The 17,868-nt window shown below is 41.4% G+C and overlaps 1 protein-coding gene across 1 annotated transcript; it reads right to left on the reverse strand.

Moving 5' to 3' along the window:
- Nucleotides 1-12,738: 12,738 nt before the first annotated feature.
- LOC132249138 (protein FAM240B-like) lies at nucleotides 12,739-17,620 on the reverse strand. The gene is made up of 2 exons (XM_059723495.1): nucleotides 17,402-17,620; nucleotides 12,739-14,326 (listed from the first exon to the last, which is right to left on the reverse strand). Exons 1-2 carry the CDS (start codon nucleotides 17,539-17,541, stop codon nucleotides 14,248-14,250), a joined length of 219 nt encoding a protein of 72 aa, XP_059579478.1. The 5' UTR covers nucleotides 17,542-17,620; the 3' UTR covers nucleotides 12,739-14,247.
- Between the last annotated feature and the right edge of the window lie 248 nt (nucleotides 17,621-17,868).

Raw genomic sequence — 17,868 nt, forward strand, 5'->3', positions numbered from 1 at the left:
CTCAAAGACCTCTCCTCAGGACTCTCGCACATTATGCAGGACACATGCTGTTGTGATGATGCAGGGTATGTACTGCAGCGCTGCCTCCAGGTGTCTGGCAAGGCTCTGCCAGTGTCCCTTGGCTATGGATGGCTATGGCCACATGCTTCTCTGGGGTGAGGGCCAGGTGCATCTCTGTGTCCTGTTGCTTGATGTTCAGAGCCAGTGGGGCCACCAGGTACATGGATGCATCCCTTGATGTTCTGAATGTCTGTACCCAGTGACCATCATCCCCGGTGGGAAGGACTACATGCTCCCACCAGCATTTACTGTTGGCCTAGGCCCATATGTAGAGGTGGATTTGGGTGGGTGACATCAGGATTTTCGTCATTGTCCTCTCCCTTGATCGGGTCTGGGCTGATAGTGGTGGGGCAGAGGGCAGCATCAGGGGCCAGCTGGCAGGGAGTTTGGGGGGTCAGCCTGCCAGCCCAGGGCTGCTCCCCATCCTCTGCCCCTGATGTCTAGATACACCTAGAAATTACTTGCTTAGTCCTTTAAAAAGTACCTATTTTATAACACACTTTCTCTGCAAGATACCACATTTACAAGTATTTTAAATTTAAATTGATGCTGTATTGACAGTGTCTATTCAGGCAAAAATATAATTGAATGGTTACTAATCATTGTTCAGAAAAATAAATACCTTAGTCAAGTTCAAATTGAAGATATGTGTATTTTGTTTTTCAGTAGCTGGCCCTTCTAAAGGAAGGTCAAGTATATGGACACAAGTAACATGAGAGTTAATTTCCTGCTAATGAGTTAAAGTTGTCAAAAGTGCAATAGCTTATGGCCTCAATTATGCCTTTGCAGAAGCAGAAGGGAAAGGAAGAATAGCACATCACCTTGTGTACATAGTGGTGCTCTACTGGAATAATTATTCATTCTTTAGTGTTTTATGTCCACACGCACATTGTTTTAAAACTTAACTGCTGACATCCTACTAGGTCACAGTAAGTAATCCTGTGGAGAATCTCTTTCACAGTGAGTTTGTTTGATTTGTACAACATGTGCTTCTAACTGTTCTGTTCTGGCAGTCCTTTAACTGCTCTGCCACATTACACTAATTCACAGCTTTGTTTGACCTGTGTGGACAACTGTCTGCCGGCATGCACTTTGCTGCTTCAGGGTCATCCTGACTAGATGTAACTTCTCTTTTTAAATGTTGGCATAGCATTGTTATAGCTATGCTGGCCTAGGGATATGAGACGAGCAGGATTTGTGAGGTAAATAAATAGCTTTTATTGGACCAACTTACATAGTTGGGAGAGATAGGAGTCAAGCTTGCAGGCAGGCAGCCAAGAGTGCCCCTTTCTGATATCAGGCATTAGGAAGTTCACGTACAAATATAGCAGGCATGCTGTCTATTCTCCACTCCGTGCTTGTACATGGACCTCTTCAGAGACTCTAGCCTTGATTACTCTCTTGGCAGAGCTGCATGTCGACAAAGGCATACCTAGAAGGGTGCATGAAAAATCCTGCAGATAGGTACTCTGTAAGTACTTTGTGCTGCACTATAATGCATCTAAATAAGCTTTAAGTTACTCTTTCTAAGTGTTGGCTATCCACAGTCATGTTGGGCAGATTTGGGCTCCTCTGTGTCCTTGGCATTAAATCCTTCCCCTATGCCTGGGTTGTCCAACTGGGGGCCCATGACTGCCTGTCCTGGTGCCATATGGCAGGAGTCTACAGGCTGGTGGTGCTGCCTGTGCAGCAGGGGGCCACCCCACAGAATGCTGCCCATATGGTGTGATGTGGGGCCTGGGGCTGCATGCTGGTGCCATGCGCCATGTGGAAGTTGGATGGCCCTGAATGCCCTGTGTCATGCTTAGCATGACATCTGAGGATTTAAAGCTTTAAAGTTTTACTTTTCTGTTGTATCAAACCCCAAAACCATTGGCCACAGTTGCCATCTTCATACCCTCCTTCCTGACCTCCTCCTAGGCAGGAAAGGTTCTTTGGGTAGATGTAATATATTTTATTTGACCAACTAAATAGTTGGAAAAAAATTCTTTGCAAGCTTTTGGGTACAAACACCCTTCATGAGGCATAGGGAGACCGCTGGTGTTATGTGTTTTCCAAGCTTAGAAAAGAAGCTAATCTCCTATTCATGCACAGTGCCTACTCTCCCCTTACTAACAAGATCCTTGCATCATAAGAGTGAAAACATCAAGCATATCACTTAGAAATCAATCATGTTTATTATAGCAACAGACACATAAATGGGGAAACCCCCATGATAGAAATAGAAAAGATTTGACCTTTTTTTTTTTTTAACTGAAGTTGAGATTTCATAAAGTAAGTTAGCCAAGTCAGACTACAGAGACATTGTAAAAATCATAGACATTTTAAATCACTCGGTGGCATTTTACTTTAGAATTCCTAAAGAACTCTATTAGTTTTCCACTGTTCTTCTCATTGGTCTGCAGGTTCCATGAAAGGCAAAAATAGCACTCTATTTTGGCATAAACATAACAAAAGAAAGCAGTTCTTGAGACTGGCCAGAGAACTAATCTTTCCCTCCATTGCTGTGCCAGCTGTGGGGAACCATTCTATGCTGTGCATCTTCAAATATCTTAGCTATTGTTCAAAAAGACAAGCACATTTTCCTTCCCTAGGGACTCAGCTCTGTGTAACATCCTTTGGTGTGTGGATAGCTGTAGGGGCTTAGCCCAGTTAGGTTTATACGTCTGGCTGCCCAGTACCTTCCCTGCCCTGCTTGCGTGTCTCATGATCACTTGCCTGTTATCCACTGTAGTGGGTCCCAAATCTTGTCTGCCATGTCTTGGTGTTTTTTGAAGTTAACAATTGGGAGGTGTTTACTTATACTACAGTTGGTCAACGGTAAACATGCTGGACTTTCTTCTGGGGCTCCAATCTTCCCTACACCTGATCCTAGCACTACCCAGATGTTATGCACCACCGCATACAATTTTAGGTCTTCCTGAGCTATTTGCTTAAATTCTTTCTTTTATCTTCTAGGTTCATGACTTTTGTTACCACTACCTCGACAGAATGGGACAGCGTGGACTACCAGGCTTTCTTTCAGCCACAGGTAAGTCTCACGGGATAGTGGGAATGAGAGAGTCCCACCACACGTCCCCAGTCCTGGGACACTGTGCTCTATTCCCTGGCTCTCTTGCTAGCTCATGCACACTTCCTCTTCTTCCCTGGGGCTACTCTAGATGCACAGAGCAGTTGCTTTGAAACCACAGCTCCTAGGGCACTACCCACTCATTTTTCCATGATGTCTTGCAGCTGGTCGTGGGTTCTCTCCTATTTTTCTTTTCTCCTTCACAATAGCTTGTAAGGGTGCTTCTGCAATTACTAAACCTGCCTTCTATAATTATGGAAAAACAGCCACTCAAATACTCACCCTAGTCTCCACACACTTGACACCCTTCCTTTGCTACAGGGTATTTGCTACGTTACTGGGAAATAATTTGGAAAACTTCTTACCATCAGGAAGGCAATTGCAGGATAGGAAGAGAAGATGGTACTGTTATTTCAAAATTGCAGGAAATGGAATGTTTTTTATTAGCATTGTCATGAAGACTCAGATTAGGACTTGTACTTTTATGATTTCTTTATTACAGTATTAATAATCCCATAGCCCAGTTAGAGAGGGTGGGTTCACTTATAGAGAGGCTGACAAATCTTCAATTTAAAAATGATACATAGAGAGGAAATATTGAATTCATGTTCAGAGAGGTCCATGAAGGTGGAGTTGAGGAAGGATGATTTCTCAGAACAATTTTCAAAAGATCAGAAGGCCCTGGGAAGTAACATGATGCAGACAATGCAGAAGCAGACAGCTGCATTGGAGCAACTTTTGTAGCAAATGTCTAGGACCACACAGACTACCTCACAGCATCTTGAAAACTATAGACAGTGCATCAAACTGCCTCATCTACATGGGATGCATACTGCATGGTAGCTCATTACTACTACACAGTAGCATTACAGGGCATGAGCCAGGATGTGACACTACTGCGCAACAATAACAAGCTACTGTGCAGTAGTGTCACTAGGCAACCGTGCCAGGGTGCTACTGTGCAGTAATGCTGGTTACTGCACAATCATTTAGTTCTTGGCTATGCAAGTACTAAATGATTTCACAGTAACAACTGTGTAGTCAGCATCTCATGTAGACACACTGAAACTACTAGGTCATTCAATATAGACATGAGTCCTTCCTATAATAGTGAATCCCACAGGAGATGGAGAAACTAAACCCTTTTGAGTATAGCACCTGCAGAACTCAATAAGCCTGCCTCAGTTCCATTTTGTACCACATACTTCTCTAATTATTTGTATTGGTGATGCAATATGTTACTTATGTTTTATGTTAACTCAATAAAGTCATTTTTGTACAACTCAGCTGAAAAAATTATTATGGTATAGGGCAACTCATAAATTGCATAAATCATCTGCTCCACTATCAATTCCTAATAAAATCAGATCAGACAAATATAAATGTCCTTATACATTCCTTCTGCACAGTCAGTATCCAGAGCTACACCTTGGTTTCACAGTAAGAGTACAATCCAGTCCTGACCTTGTCCCCTTGATTACTTAGAAATTTTACAGCTGTCTTCTCACAGTTTGATATTCAAAAAGTATAGAAAGTATCTCTACCTCTTAATCCCATGCATCTCCCAGGATCTTGCTCCTGCTTTTTTTCAGGTGTGTAAAATATAACAGGTGCACAATGATAAGAAAAATCCATTAATTTGATAAAGAACAATTTAACTACCCTTCCTGCTTCCAGAAACACATTTCACTGATATTATACAGCTAGGTAAGGTAAAATTAAACTGTTTTTTTCTTCTCTAAATGTTGAGCAAAAAACTCTGTGAAGCAGAGGGTAAACTGAGTCTCCTAGAATGACATGCAGAATCATAACTGTATTAATATTCAGTAGTGATTTGGGATCACAATCTCTCTTACTCATTCCAGCAAACTGTTTCTATTCCTGTTCTTATGAACTGTTTTAGGCCATCTCACATTAACATCAGTAAAGGTTCTAAGATGCCTCCAGCCTTTGAAGCACCATACAGAAATACCCTCTACAAAGGATAAAGTTTTTGGTCTTGGCTAAGGGGACAAAGAATAGGCTTTTGTGTAGCATAAATAGTCCGCATACAGTTCATATACCTCATCTGTTCATCCCAATTAATAACTTGAGTTTGCCAAGCTTCATGTTGCAGTACAAAATCTTCCCCATTGTTGTACCATAAGCCTTCACAACAGTGGCCCTGGCAGTTGATCTATCAGCACCAACCCAATTAGCTCCTGACTAGTGGCAAGCTTCTGGAGGGTGATGGCATCAAGTCCATAACCTCCAGAGTCTCTGCATGGAAGAGGAGCTTCCATATTAGGTGTTCTACACACATTTCTGGGCAAGTGGCCTTTGTCATTCAGGAGCTCTGCTGCTGTTACTCATCCTCTTAGTTCTGCATCACTATCCTGTCCCACCAATCAATCCTAGTTGACCAAGCATAGAGATAGCTGTTCATCTTGTGGAGCTGTTCTAGATGTATGCTCTGCAGAAATAACTGCTCAGTTTCATTATTTTGATGCTTCCTTTCTATTAGCCATGTTGCTGTATCAGCAGCAGCTGTACAAAACTTCAAAGACTACCCCAGTTGCCTTTGCCACTTCACATATGTGGGCAGCATCCTATTCAAAGTAATGTTTGTCACATTTGTGGCTGTAGGGGAGACAGAGGCCACTGAAATTGTGTGATCAGGGGCACCCTGAATTTGAAATTGCACTGAGTGCAACCTGAGGTCACAGGGTGCGACCAGAGTGTGTTCTGTGGCTGAAGGAGGTTGAGCTTGCCTGGACTGTAAGGCAGGGGGTGGAAAGGGAAAAACAGGACTCAAGACCTCTAGCTGCCTCCATAGCAGATATTGCAGCTGCTGGAACCTGAGGTCAGTGCTGTGCCTGGAGCTGGGCCAGGAGGTTGTGGCCCTGCACTGTGGGTGACTTGTAGACTCACCCCTTGAGCAGGAAATTCCTTTTATACCAGAATGGTACTGTACTGCCTCCCGTACCATCTATCCCAGTCACTTTTCTAGAGGAGGCGGTATAGGAGATGTGGCAAAGAGGAAACATTTCTGTCATAGGTTAATTCCTAATGCCAGAATTGCTTCTTTAGGCTATGAACAGCTGGGTATAAGCGTAGTATATACAGGGTCCCTTCTGATCCTGAGATGGAAGTAACAGAAAGGTGGTTTACGGCCACATCTGCTTGTAGTCTGAATAGGAACCCAGATTGACTCGGCTAAGCAATCTGTCCCTTTGGGTTCATGTGAACCAAGACTTGGGTTATAAACCTGAATGGAGTCAAGCTAAGGAAAAAGCATGTACCATGGCTCTCTGTAATATTGCCAAGTTCCACAAAATGAAATCTTGGGGACTGAAGAAAGCTCTTGCAGCTTGCAAAAAAAATAACAGGGCTGAAAGACCGAATATTCAGTTGCAAGCAGCCAGGCTGGCCGTGCTACAGTGCCATAGGCTCTAATGCAGATGCTGCCTGCTACTCCTTGCACTTTTTCATCCATACATCAGTAGTTTCCTATAACAATGAAAGGATGGAATGCAGTTTTGGTAGATTTCTGGATGGATGATCTCCTGTAAATGTAATTTCTTTAGTGCTGCTTAGATTTTATTGTGTTATTAATGATGCATTTGGATGCCAGGGTTTCTTTTTATTATTTTAAATTTCTAAGTGTTGCATGGATTTATTGGTCATACATGTTGCAGGCTTGTGGCCTGCCCTGACTCCTTGGGAGTAAAAGCTGAGTCTATTGGCTTAGTGGGGATCAGGATTGTAGTGCAGAGCCTCCACTGCAACTACCTTCCTATATAGGTGATCATCATTTGTGAAGCTGAATACTGTGGACGTATAAGATGCCCCAGTATTTGGCCTTTGGTTTGGCTTTCAGTTGTACATTAATAGGCCTTCAGTGTAACACTGCCAATTAATAATCTTCAGACAGTGCAAAGATTATATGAACTGATTTCTTTTTGCTTTTCTTTATGAATATACTATCTGATAACTCCCACTTCTTTCCTTAAAATCATCACCTAGGCATGAAGTACTGCTTAGATGTTCTGAAAAATAGCATTTAATTTAAGTAAATTAAGTCAAATAGAGCATACTTTTTTCTCCTATTGGTTTCTGATCCATCCTTTCTAATTACAATAATCGTAAGTGACATGATAATTTTCATTCACATCACTTGGACATGAAATGAACTATTAGATAGTGTAGGATTAGAGGAACATCAAAGCCCTGATTGATTTTCAGCATTATGCAAAGCCCCTCATTTTCCTTTTGACTTAGAGCACCATACAGATTATATGTTGCATTCAGTAATTACAACAGCACTGCTCTTTCCTGTCTGTGGATAAGGCTGTGTCAGTATTCCTCTGTTTTCAAAGGGCTTGATAACTGTGATAGAATTTGATATTAAGGTCTCATGTCAGGATAGGGAGATTTTTTTTTTCTTTAAACATTTGATATTACTATTTGCATTTTGGAGATGCTGCATTAAGTCTTAAAATGTTGAAGTCAGTTCCTGAAAATGCTCCCCAATTCAAAAATACCTTTATTTTCTAAAGTGAATTTTGACAGGTCATTATTACATGTCTCTGTAGACTTGTTCCTTTCATTTCCAAAGTAATGAAGGGCCCGTAAGGTTACAGAAGCAATGCACTCAGCTCACAGGGTGAACCAAGGTTACTGCACTCAGCCCTTTGGGACAGAAGAATGATGAAATGAAGCAAAAAACTACTTGGAAGGAGGGAGGCAATGGGGATAAATGCAGGCCTCTCAGGAAGGTGTAGACACTCTTAAGGCAACTGTAGCCAAAGCCACGTGCAGTGTTTTCACAGATAAGCAAATAATTAGGCAGGAATGGCTTTGAGAGCAATGCTGAGGCTTTTTGCTTCCTTGGCATATAAACAGAAGCTGGACTGGACTGCAGATATCTGGGGTGAAGACAGGATTATTATGCTTACTCACAAGCAGAAAGTAAATTGTATCATAATGACATTCTCTTTATATTAATAGAACAGCAAATAGAGAAGAAAAGTAAGATGTATATGTGAGAGCACACTGCGAGCTGTCTCTCTAGCAGCCTACACTAACCTCTGCCTTTCAAACTGGCTGCCAGGCATTGCAGAGAGCAGATAATTAGAGAAATAAATGTGCAGTACATGGATAACATTTGGCAATGTACAACAGAGACATTCCTTTGGAGGCATACCTTTAGAAAACACTGGGCTTATGAGCACATTCAACTCAGTTGCAGTTTTTCTACATTCTTATTTAAGCACCCTTTCCTTTTTTTTTGGTTTGTCTCTACCAGGTATGTTGAAGTCATCTGGTCTTACAGGCTGAATGAATGAAGTGGGGTTAGTTCATGAGCTGGATTGGGCCCATGGAACCCTTTCCCCTTCCCTCCCTGAGCATACCTGATCTGGTGGCAGACTGGCGCTGTGTGCAGCACAGATCCTGGGGTGGCTGGAACAAGCAATGCTTGTAGTGCAGTGCAGCCTGAGCAGCCACACTGTATACAGGGGCTGCCTCACCCACTCGAGGATCCACACTGCACGAGGAGGAGAGGGGAAAGGACAGGGAAGGAGGGGCTCTGTTGGCCCAATCTGGCCTGTGGACTGGCCCTGCACCACTGGTGCATGCCATGCTCCATGTGGGTCTGATCAGACCCAGGGGCATCACTGGAGGCCAGATGATGGGGCTCTGCTGGCTGAATCCAGCCTGTGGGCCATATGCTTGGTACCCATAGTCTATACTCTGTTGAGGTTCTTCTCACTGATGAAAGCTGTACCTAGTTTGTTTAACGCAGAACAGATCCTACTTTGGTCAGGTGCAGTATTGACTTGAATGCACTATTTCAAGACCCAGATGAAGATGTCATTAGCCCTGAAGAATCATTTTGACTGTCCTAACAAGTCATTTTACAGGATAAGAGCCAGTTTGATTGAAACAGGAGTGTTCTATGCCAAATAAGCTAGGTGAAGCTTACCAAATGACTGAAAAGAAAGGGTGCTGAAGTTATGGTATACAGTTTCATATCTAATTGCTCAGTGAGCTTTAACATGTAGTTGAGGGTTGTTAATGTATGTTTAAGTTGAGATTTGGTCCCAAGGTTGGTTAATCCTACACACTGTATTTAAATTAAAGTTTCATTGACCAATGTCAGTGTGAGGATCCCTTAAGCATGCACAACAGGTTGAGTAAGACAAGAATGCCCCTCGGTGACTAGAGGTGTTATACACTGGGATGAATAGACCAATTCAAAATAATACAATCTGTCCTGAATATTAGCACTTCAAATGAACCAAATCCAAGTCCTTTCATTTTCTGGTAATCTCCCCTTCCACATTCTTCAAACACCCTTCTAAAAATCATAATCTTGCTTCTCCAAATTTATTTAGCCGTCACAATTGAAATAATCTTCATTTCCCCCCTACTTTTTCTTTTCTCCCCAACCCACCCCCTACTGTATTCCAATTTGGCCCTGAATTTCTCAAATATAATGTCCCTATCTCTTTGGTTCAAAGATATTTGCTTTTTGTAAATTAGCTTCTGAGAAACAACACCAGTTTGGAAGGTGCAAAGTGTGGAATACTGAAAGGGAAAAATAATTTCATTGTACCAATAGGCTATTCGCAATGTGATGTATTTCTTAGGTTGGGGTCAGAATAGTTTGAGTTTTCACATATCACATTTCATGTTTTCTCTGGATTATATGAGGCAGTGAAATGCCCAAGGATATTATCTCTGGTTAGAGAAGTGGCTACATGGTACTGCAGTTCGGTCAAAATGTTAGGGCACTGGATAGGGACTTGGTACCTAGACTGGGTACCACAGCTGTGCCACTGACACAAGAGCCTGGGCAAAACATCTCCCTTCTCTTCCTGTGTCTTGCCTTTCACTCTTTTATCCAGATTTACCAGTAAATTATAAACAGCATGGGTTAAGCACTCTTATGAACAGGATGTTTCTGTACACTGCCTACCACAATGTGATCCTGGTCACAGCTGAGGCCTCCATGTGTTATTGTAATATAGATATCGTCAATATTTTAACATTACAGAGAATATAAAGTAAGAATCCTAGATTTGATATCTTGTGAGGAATTACCGTCAGTGTTGATAACTGTATCATGTATCTAAACTGGGGTAGAAGTTAGTCTGGCTTGCTTTCTTCTATTAAGCACTGGTACTCTTAAATGAACAAAACCTCAAGCAAACACAATGGCTGGACAGACACAAGAGAATCACTCTGGGTACAGCATATGTGGCCACTGGATATCACTCTCAAGACATTCGAGTAGTGGGAGATTCAGAAGCCATGCTACAGTAGCAGGACATACCCTTCAGTACAGAAACTGCTGTGTCAGGTGTATGAAAGTTCACCCAGTCATCTAAACTGTCAGCCAACACTGGTGCTACTGTGTTAGCAAGAAATGACTTTGCTCTATTTCCAGGAAGTCACACAAGTTCAACGCACTGCCATAACACCTGTATTTATTTTGTTTTATTTCCTACAAATAAGCAAACATAAAGGCATTTTCTGTTTTGTAGAAGAACACTGGTTAGGAACAATCTTAAAGAACTGTATCTAAACATTTCCTTGAGCACACTTCCGGATAAACTGCTACGAGGTTGCAGTCTGTTAAAATACCGACAGAATCATTGTACAGCCCTTATCCGTACAGTAGAAGGCCCATTTATACAGATAAAATGGAGAATCTGTCATTCTCATGGTAACACAGAATGTACTTCTCATAAATAGAGTCTGAAAGGATTTAGATTCAGGTTTATTTAGTATTTGTTTTAGATGGTAATAAAACTTTGCTATTTCTTATTTGGTTTAATATATAAGCTTTTAAAGAGTAGTTTTGCATAATGTATGTGAGATGAAAAAGGCATCTTCTAGTTCTGCTGTATCTGAGAGAGGCAGAAGAATAAAATTAAAGTAGAAATGTTAGGCAAGTACCTTACACACTGGAATTACAAAAACAATTATAAGTGGATTGCTATAGGTATCCCATTTTTACACTCAGGAACAATGTAAAAATGTGGCCTGAAAAAGTCAAGTGGAATGAAGCGTTTCTTTGAGAAATTGTTTTTAAATTATTAGATTTTACCTTAATAATTGCATATTGCAGTCTGCTGAAATCTCAACCATGACTAGGAGTGATTGAAAAATAATCCATAGTGATCTTTGGGGCATCCTGTTTGGCAATATGAGACGATAGAGCCTACATTGTTTTATCAGCTAATGCTCCTGTGGGCTGCAGGTATGGAACCTTTTTCATTGTTTCATCTTGTTCTCAAATCTGTACCTTGTAAAAGAGTGTGATTTACCTATTGCTTCCTTTTGATTTCTATAATTGCCTCCAAAGTGAATTACAGGCTTATATTCCTATGTATTCAACCTATCACAGTCACCTTCTGCTCTTGCTACTTACTAAGTTTGTTTCTTGATATTTAGACCTGAATTTCAATTTTATCACATTTTAGTTTTTTGCTGATTGATATTAAATTGTATTTATTGCTCTGTTTAATATACTGCTCTGTTACTAGTAATTTATAAAGCTACTAGACAGATTACTCCTAGAAATGTGATTGAGTTTGTAATCAAAATGGTTTGCTAGCACCTGGATGAATAAAGATTACTTGACCCAAAGTCCTAAATCTACCTTGGTAGAACCTGAGCCTAAATAATTCATCTAGACACGAAAGGTGAAATTGCAAAGCTAAATGGAAACTGAGTGAAATCCAGAACTATGCTGGAGGTGGTACATTCATCACTAAATTTCCTTTTACCCTCAACCTTTTTTTTCCACTTTTGGTAAAGACATCCCACAACACATTATTCTCTGACATTTAAATAAAGTTCTGTGATATAAGGTGCTTGTAATATCAGCTGTTGCGGTGTTGAGCTGCCACCCCTTACCTCTTATTTTTCTTGACCAAGGTGGAAACTAACAATTCTGCTTTCCTTTGCTAATTTTATTGGAGGGGGAAAAGGATACATAGCACAAACAAGGGCTGGTGGGTAGAGGGCTGCATGTGGCCCACAAGGGGTTATTCAGTTCTTTCACTTGTTCAATAGGTGGCACAAAATGCTACCATTGGGTATACATCAGGGATGGGCAAAATGCGGCCTGTGGGCCAGATGTGGCCCGCCAGGTCATTCTATCCAGCCTGCGGGGCTGCTAAAAATTTAAGAAAATTAATATTTATCTGTCCCTGGCTGCCTGTCATGCAGCCCTTGATGGCTTGCCAAGACTCAGTACGCGGCCCTCTGCCTGAAATAATTGCCCATTGCTGGTCTAAGTTCTGATCTCAGTTAAACACACGTAAAATCTGGTGCAACCCTGAGAACAGAATTTGGTTCCTGGTTTCAGTGGGCACTGAATGAAAAATAAGCCAGGGGAGATTAGGATTTTTCAAAGGAGCCTGGATCCTACTGAAGTTTATTGGAATTTGGATGTTTACACAGGGAAATTTACCATTATAATAATGCTAGTATACAGCTATGACAAAGTTCTTTGGGTAAATGTGGTATTTTTTATTAGATAAACTAAATAATTGGCAAAATTGTTCTTTACAAGCTTTCAGGCACAAATACCCTTCTTCAGGCATAGGGAGAGTCTACAGTATACAGTGTATACAGTATACAGCTACAACTCCTTTGTTGGGCACTCTTATTCAAGCATAAGCGTGTCTATTTCCATTTTAGTTTATATCCCTTCGAAAATGGCATAAGAAAACGAATATATTGAAGAAATTGACCATAACAGCTTTTAGGCATTTTCAGCTAGCAGGCAAGCTCTTTCTGAAAGTTTGGTAAATACCTTTTGATAACTTGATTTAACAGCTTGTGTCCCAAGGTTGTTTTGAATGCATTAACAAATGTTCAAGCTCCTCATTAGGCTATCATTTGCATGCACATGAGTCCCATTGGAAGAACAGACATCAGATTTAATTTTTGACCTCAGGACATGTCAAAGCTATGTTGGGGTTTAATTTTTTGCTTTATAATGAATAGGCAGAAAGCCTAAACTATTTAAAACACACAATCTTTTTTTTTGCTTACTTTTCTCCATTGTCAATTAAAACCTTGTCTACACTGAAAGAACAAGGATGAGTGGAGAACTAGTGAAATGAGGGCATTACAAGAGATTGAAAGCTGAACAACTGAGGGAAAAAGATTTTTAGTGTGTTTAAAACAATCCATTTCATGGTACATTACTTCAGGTCCTCTGGTGGGAAGGAACCAGTCACCCTAAAAGAGAAGCAGCACTCTCCTGAAGCACTTCTGTATTGTTAAAGATAATTGCAAACTGGCAGACTTTAGCAATGGAGGAACTTCATAACAATTCATTTGATGGAGATATGAAAGGAAACAAGACTTACTTTTAAGGTGTATTGGAAAAATACATATAGTTTAAGGTGTGTCTACTGTACACAAAATGGTATGTTCTTAGTTTGGGTTGGCTAGCCACAGTTAGCTGACTCAAATAGTCTAAATATGGTTAGTTACCTCAGGTTAAAATAGGACATAACAAGCCAACCCCACGTCTTAACTTGGGTAAGCAGACTAAATTGAAACCAACTGGAAAGCCTGGGACTGAACTCCAACCATTAACTGGGATGAAAATCCAAGCTGTGTGCCCTTTACTAAACTACTTAGTTAATGCAGGTTAGTCAAATAAGAACACTTTTAAAATATGATTGCACTATGAACATACCCTTCAGTATATTTTTTGTGTGTGTATATTTTTGGTGTTGCACTGTCATTCACAGAATCAAAATCCAAACATTTATTAAGCAATCTCAAAAGGAAATCACAACAGTAAACTGCTGTATCATATCAGTATGTAGAGAAAGTGGAGGAAGACTCATTTTAAAAAACGTTTAGTTAGCATGATGATAAACTCCTTTTCTTGGTATTTCTGGACCAAAGAACCACTAGTGTTACACTTTCACGCTTCACTAAATGAAAGGTTGTGCTAGATAATAAATCTCATCACTTATGAACAGCCTAATCTAATTTAAATTTGTAAATAAAAATACACTGAGCATTTGTATCACACTCTTATTTTTTCTCCTGCAAAACAGTTTTCTTTATTTTTCAAATGTAGAAGAGGTCTGAGATCTTCAGCTAGCTGAATCTTCAGTTTGGGTCCTCAGCATCTTTAGCTTTTTTTCCAGCCTTTCCATCCATTCATTTCTGAGTCTAGGAACATGATATAAAGATCTGTATGAACAAAAAGGTTTCAGTTTTTCATGACAGATACCAGATTTCTCTGCTTAGCAGTTCTCTACCATGGGTACAGTTCCACCAGCAGTAATGATTAAAGTAGAACTATCAAAATCAGGAATATAGTTTGATATTCCTGGGAATACCATTTAAGTCAAATTTTAAACCTAATGTGAGCATTGAGGCTTATATTCTTTACTAGTTTTTAATCTCTCATGCCCCCTGTTTGACAAAAGGTCTTTTTAGGTCATCCTTTATTTCTCTAGATTCACTGCTGCCACCTGATGGACAATATCATACTTTTTTTAGGGGTGTAGGTTGTAGCTGTGTTGGTCTAAGGACATAGGCAGACAAGGTTCTTTGGGTGAATCTGATATTTTTTTATTATACCAACTTAAATAGTTGGACATTTTTTTTCTTTACTATTCATTGCATCCAGGAAGAGCACACACCAATTGCAGAGGCTTCCTCAGCCTGACGAAGGGTTTTTAAACCCGACAGCTTGCTAAACAATTTTTTTCCCAACTAATTAAGTTTGTCTAATAAAATATATCAGATTCACCCAAACAATCCTGTCTATACTTTTTTAGGAACTCATTAAAAATGAGTACACATTGTGCAGAGATGCTAAAGTCTCCAACAGTACTTGGTAGTGAAGCACTAGACAGACTATGCATACTGAAGCTGCTTTTACAAATATACCAGATATTTAGGAGTGAGATGGCAATTAATTTTTATTACAGCAGAGCAGAACAGGATCAAGCCCCACTGTACTAGACACTGCACTGACTCATAATGAGATCTTCCTCCCCTAAAATAGACAAAAGTGAGAAAATGTTACTAATGGAGAACAGAGGCCTGGAGAAACTAAGTGAAGGGATGAAAAAAAACCACAAGGTATGCTTTTTCGTGGGAAAAATGTGTCCTTAATTTGTAGTAAGAACTACTGTGAAGAATTATCTTAGTGAGAATAAGACAGTTTGTAATTTTCACACACTAGGGGTGCCTGTACACATGCTGTGAGGCTTAGGCTACTCCAATGTAGTGATTACGGTAATATGATGTGCCGATTACAGTGCATCGGAGCGCACTCAATTAATTGAGTCTGCTGGAGTGTGGTACTTACCACGCTCCAGCCAGCCTCCAAGTCTTGTGTATCAGCATCCCCGCACTTCAAAATGGCAGCAGGGACACTTAAACCAAAGCTTGTTTAAGCTTTAGTTCAAATGTCCCTGCTGCTACTTTGAAGTTAGGGGATTCTGATACACGAGGCAGTGTGGGGCTTTAATTAGATCAGCTCTTGGGGCTGCTCTAATTAGTGCCTCCCCCCCTCCCCCCCCCAGCCTTGAAGCATGCATAAAAGTGCCCTAGCAGACTCTAAAGTTTACCTAAATCTGCTAACACTAATTGCCTTTTCTTTGTGCCAAGAGAGGTAATAAATGAGACAAAGGGTTTTTCACTGCCCGTTCATGGCATGCAGAGCTAATTTCGTGGGCATTTTGCAGCAGCCTCACCACTGAGTGGTGCAGGGGCCCTGGTGGCTACATCCCTTGCCACTGAATGGCACCCAAACACTTTTTCTTTCCCGATTGGTGCCTTCACTTAGTCTACATTACTAGCTCAGCCTCTCAGTAGCTCTTACAAATCACATGCTATATGGCGGCAGCGATTGCCGGGCTTTCTTTGTATTCTGGTAAGCATTTTTTTTGGTTGATTCCATGGGAAATCATGGCTAATGTCATTTTTTCACAGTGATCACAGAGATTGCCATGTTTTGCGGTTTTCACAAAAATCGCAAAACCGCAATTTAAGTAGATCCTTAGTAATAAGCTGTATCAGTCAGGCATAAGACAGAAAGAGTGGCACCTTATAGATTAAGTAATTCAGAGAGGTGTAATCTTACTAACTTTTCATAGCATCTGATGAAGTAAGCTTTTGCTTATAAAAGTTTATGCCTCTCTGAATTACTTAGTCTATAGGATGCCACTCTGCCCTGCTTTCTGCCTGCTTTTTCTTTGTTAGGGACATTAGGTAACATGAAGGGCCTTTTTTTCCTAGTGAAAACATGGCCAGAGAGGGAGAAATATCTAGGGACAGAGTTCCTAGTGGCTGAGGTAAGTCTGAAGTGAAGTCAAGCCCTGTGGTTCACACAGGACCAGATAGAGCAAGTTTAAGTGTAAGGCAAGTGTAGCTTAAGTAGCTTGACTAGAGGCTACAATTTAACAGGCAGGAGTGAACTACTTTCTAAGCCTGTACAGACAGTGTTTAAAAACATTGAGGGCATGTGTTAACTTCCTTGTTCTATAACAGTGGTTTTCATCCTTTCTTCATTTGCAGACCCCTTTGGGAATTTTGAATGGAGGGGTGGACCCCTTGAAATTGTAAGTGTGGGTATTCACATACTTTTGATTGATCATAGCGATCCTTCACGGACCCCTTAGACACAGTCTGCAGATCCCCTGGGGTCCACGGACCACAGGTTAAAAACCACTGTTCTATAACAAGGCTTTCCAACTTCTGGGCAGCTGGGGGCCACACACTAAGCAGGCCACAGACCTAGGTATTGCTCATGGCAGGGGCAGCCCACCCAGTGCAGCTCTTCCACCCCCATCACGTTTGTATGTACCACGTGGGTAGTTCGCCCTCTGCCATGTGTGCAGAATGCACAGCCTGGCTCCCTCTCAGCATGAGCAGCCCTCTCCCTCCACCACTGCATGCACAGCACAGGAACTCCAGCCTCTCCCAGTGCTCCACCCCACCCCTAGGACTGGGGGTAGGAAGCTGAAGCCAGGGGGAGAGGAGAAGCCTGGAGACCCTAGCTGGCGCTGTAGCAGAAGCAATGAGGAGAGTGGTGGCCAGGCAAGAGCCCATGAGTTACATGTCAACCTATTGCAGGCCATACGTGGCCCATGGCTGTCCACTTAGACAGCTCTGTTTTATAATATCCTGTGCTGTAATTCTGCTGTCCATGGCACATACCATTTACAATTAGAAAAAATGAGCATGTTAACGTAAGCCTCAGTAGGTTGTCCCCCCCCCAAATGCACTTACTTGGTCAGAGCACTCTTTTGTTGACGTTCTTTTTCAGTTTGCAGGTACTGAGTTTGCTTTTCAATTGCCTTTTCCCAGAAGTTTCTCAGGTTACTAGTTTCACATCCACGGACCTCATGGCGCACATACTGGCTATTCATTTTCTGTGAAGGAGAAAGGCAAAACAGCCAAATGACCAAGCTACTTGTCTCCTTCTGCTTTACTGTCTGGAATATGGTGCAGCTGTTGTGTGCTTAGCATAGACAGAGGAAGAAAATATTATTTGAGGGGGTGGGTGGGTTGAGTGCATGCGCCAATATGAGAACTATAACTCCTATCGTGCTCTGTGCGATGTGACGCATGCGTGGTTAGCCTCTTCCTCAGCTGTGTGGAGCTGAGTGTGTGTGGGGTGCTGGCCTGGCTGCACATCGAGCAGTGTTGTGGTGCTGCTGCTGCCGCTGGCTGCTGCAAAATTAGTTTGGGGGGGA

The sequence above is a fragment of the Alligator mississippiensis genome, chromosome 3 (assembly GCF_030867095.1).
Source record: "Alligator mississippiensis isolate rAllMis1 chromosome 3, rAllMis1, whole genome shotgun sequence".
NCBI lineage: Eukaryota > Metazoa > Chordata > Crocodylia > Alligatoridae > Alligator > Alligator mississippiensis.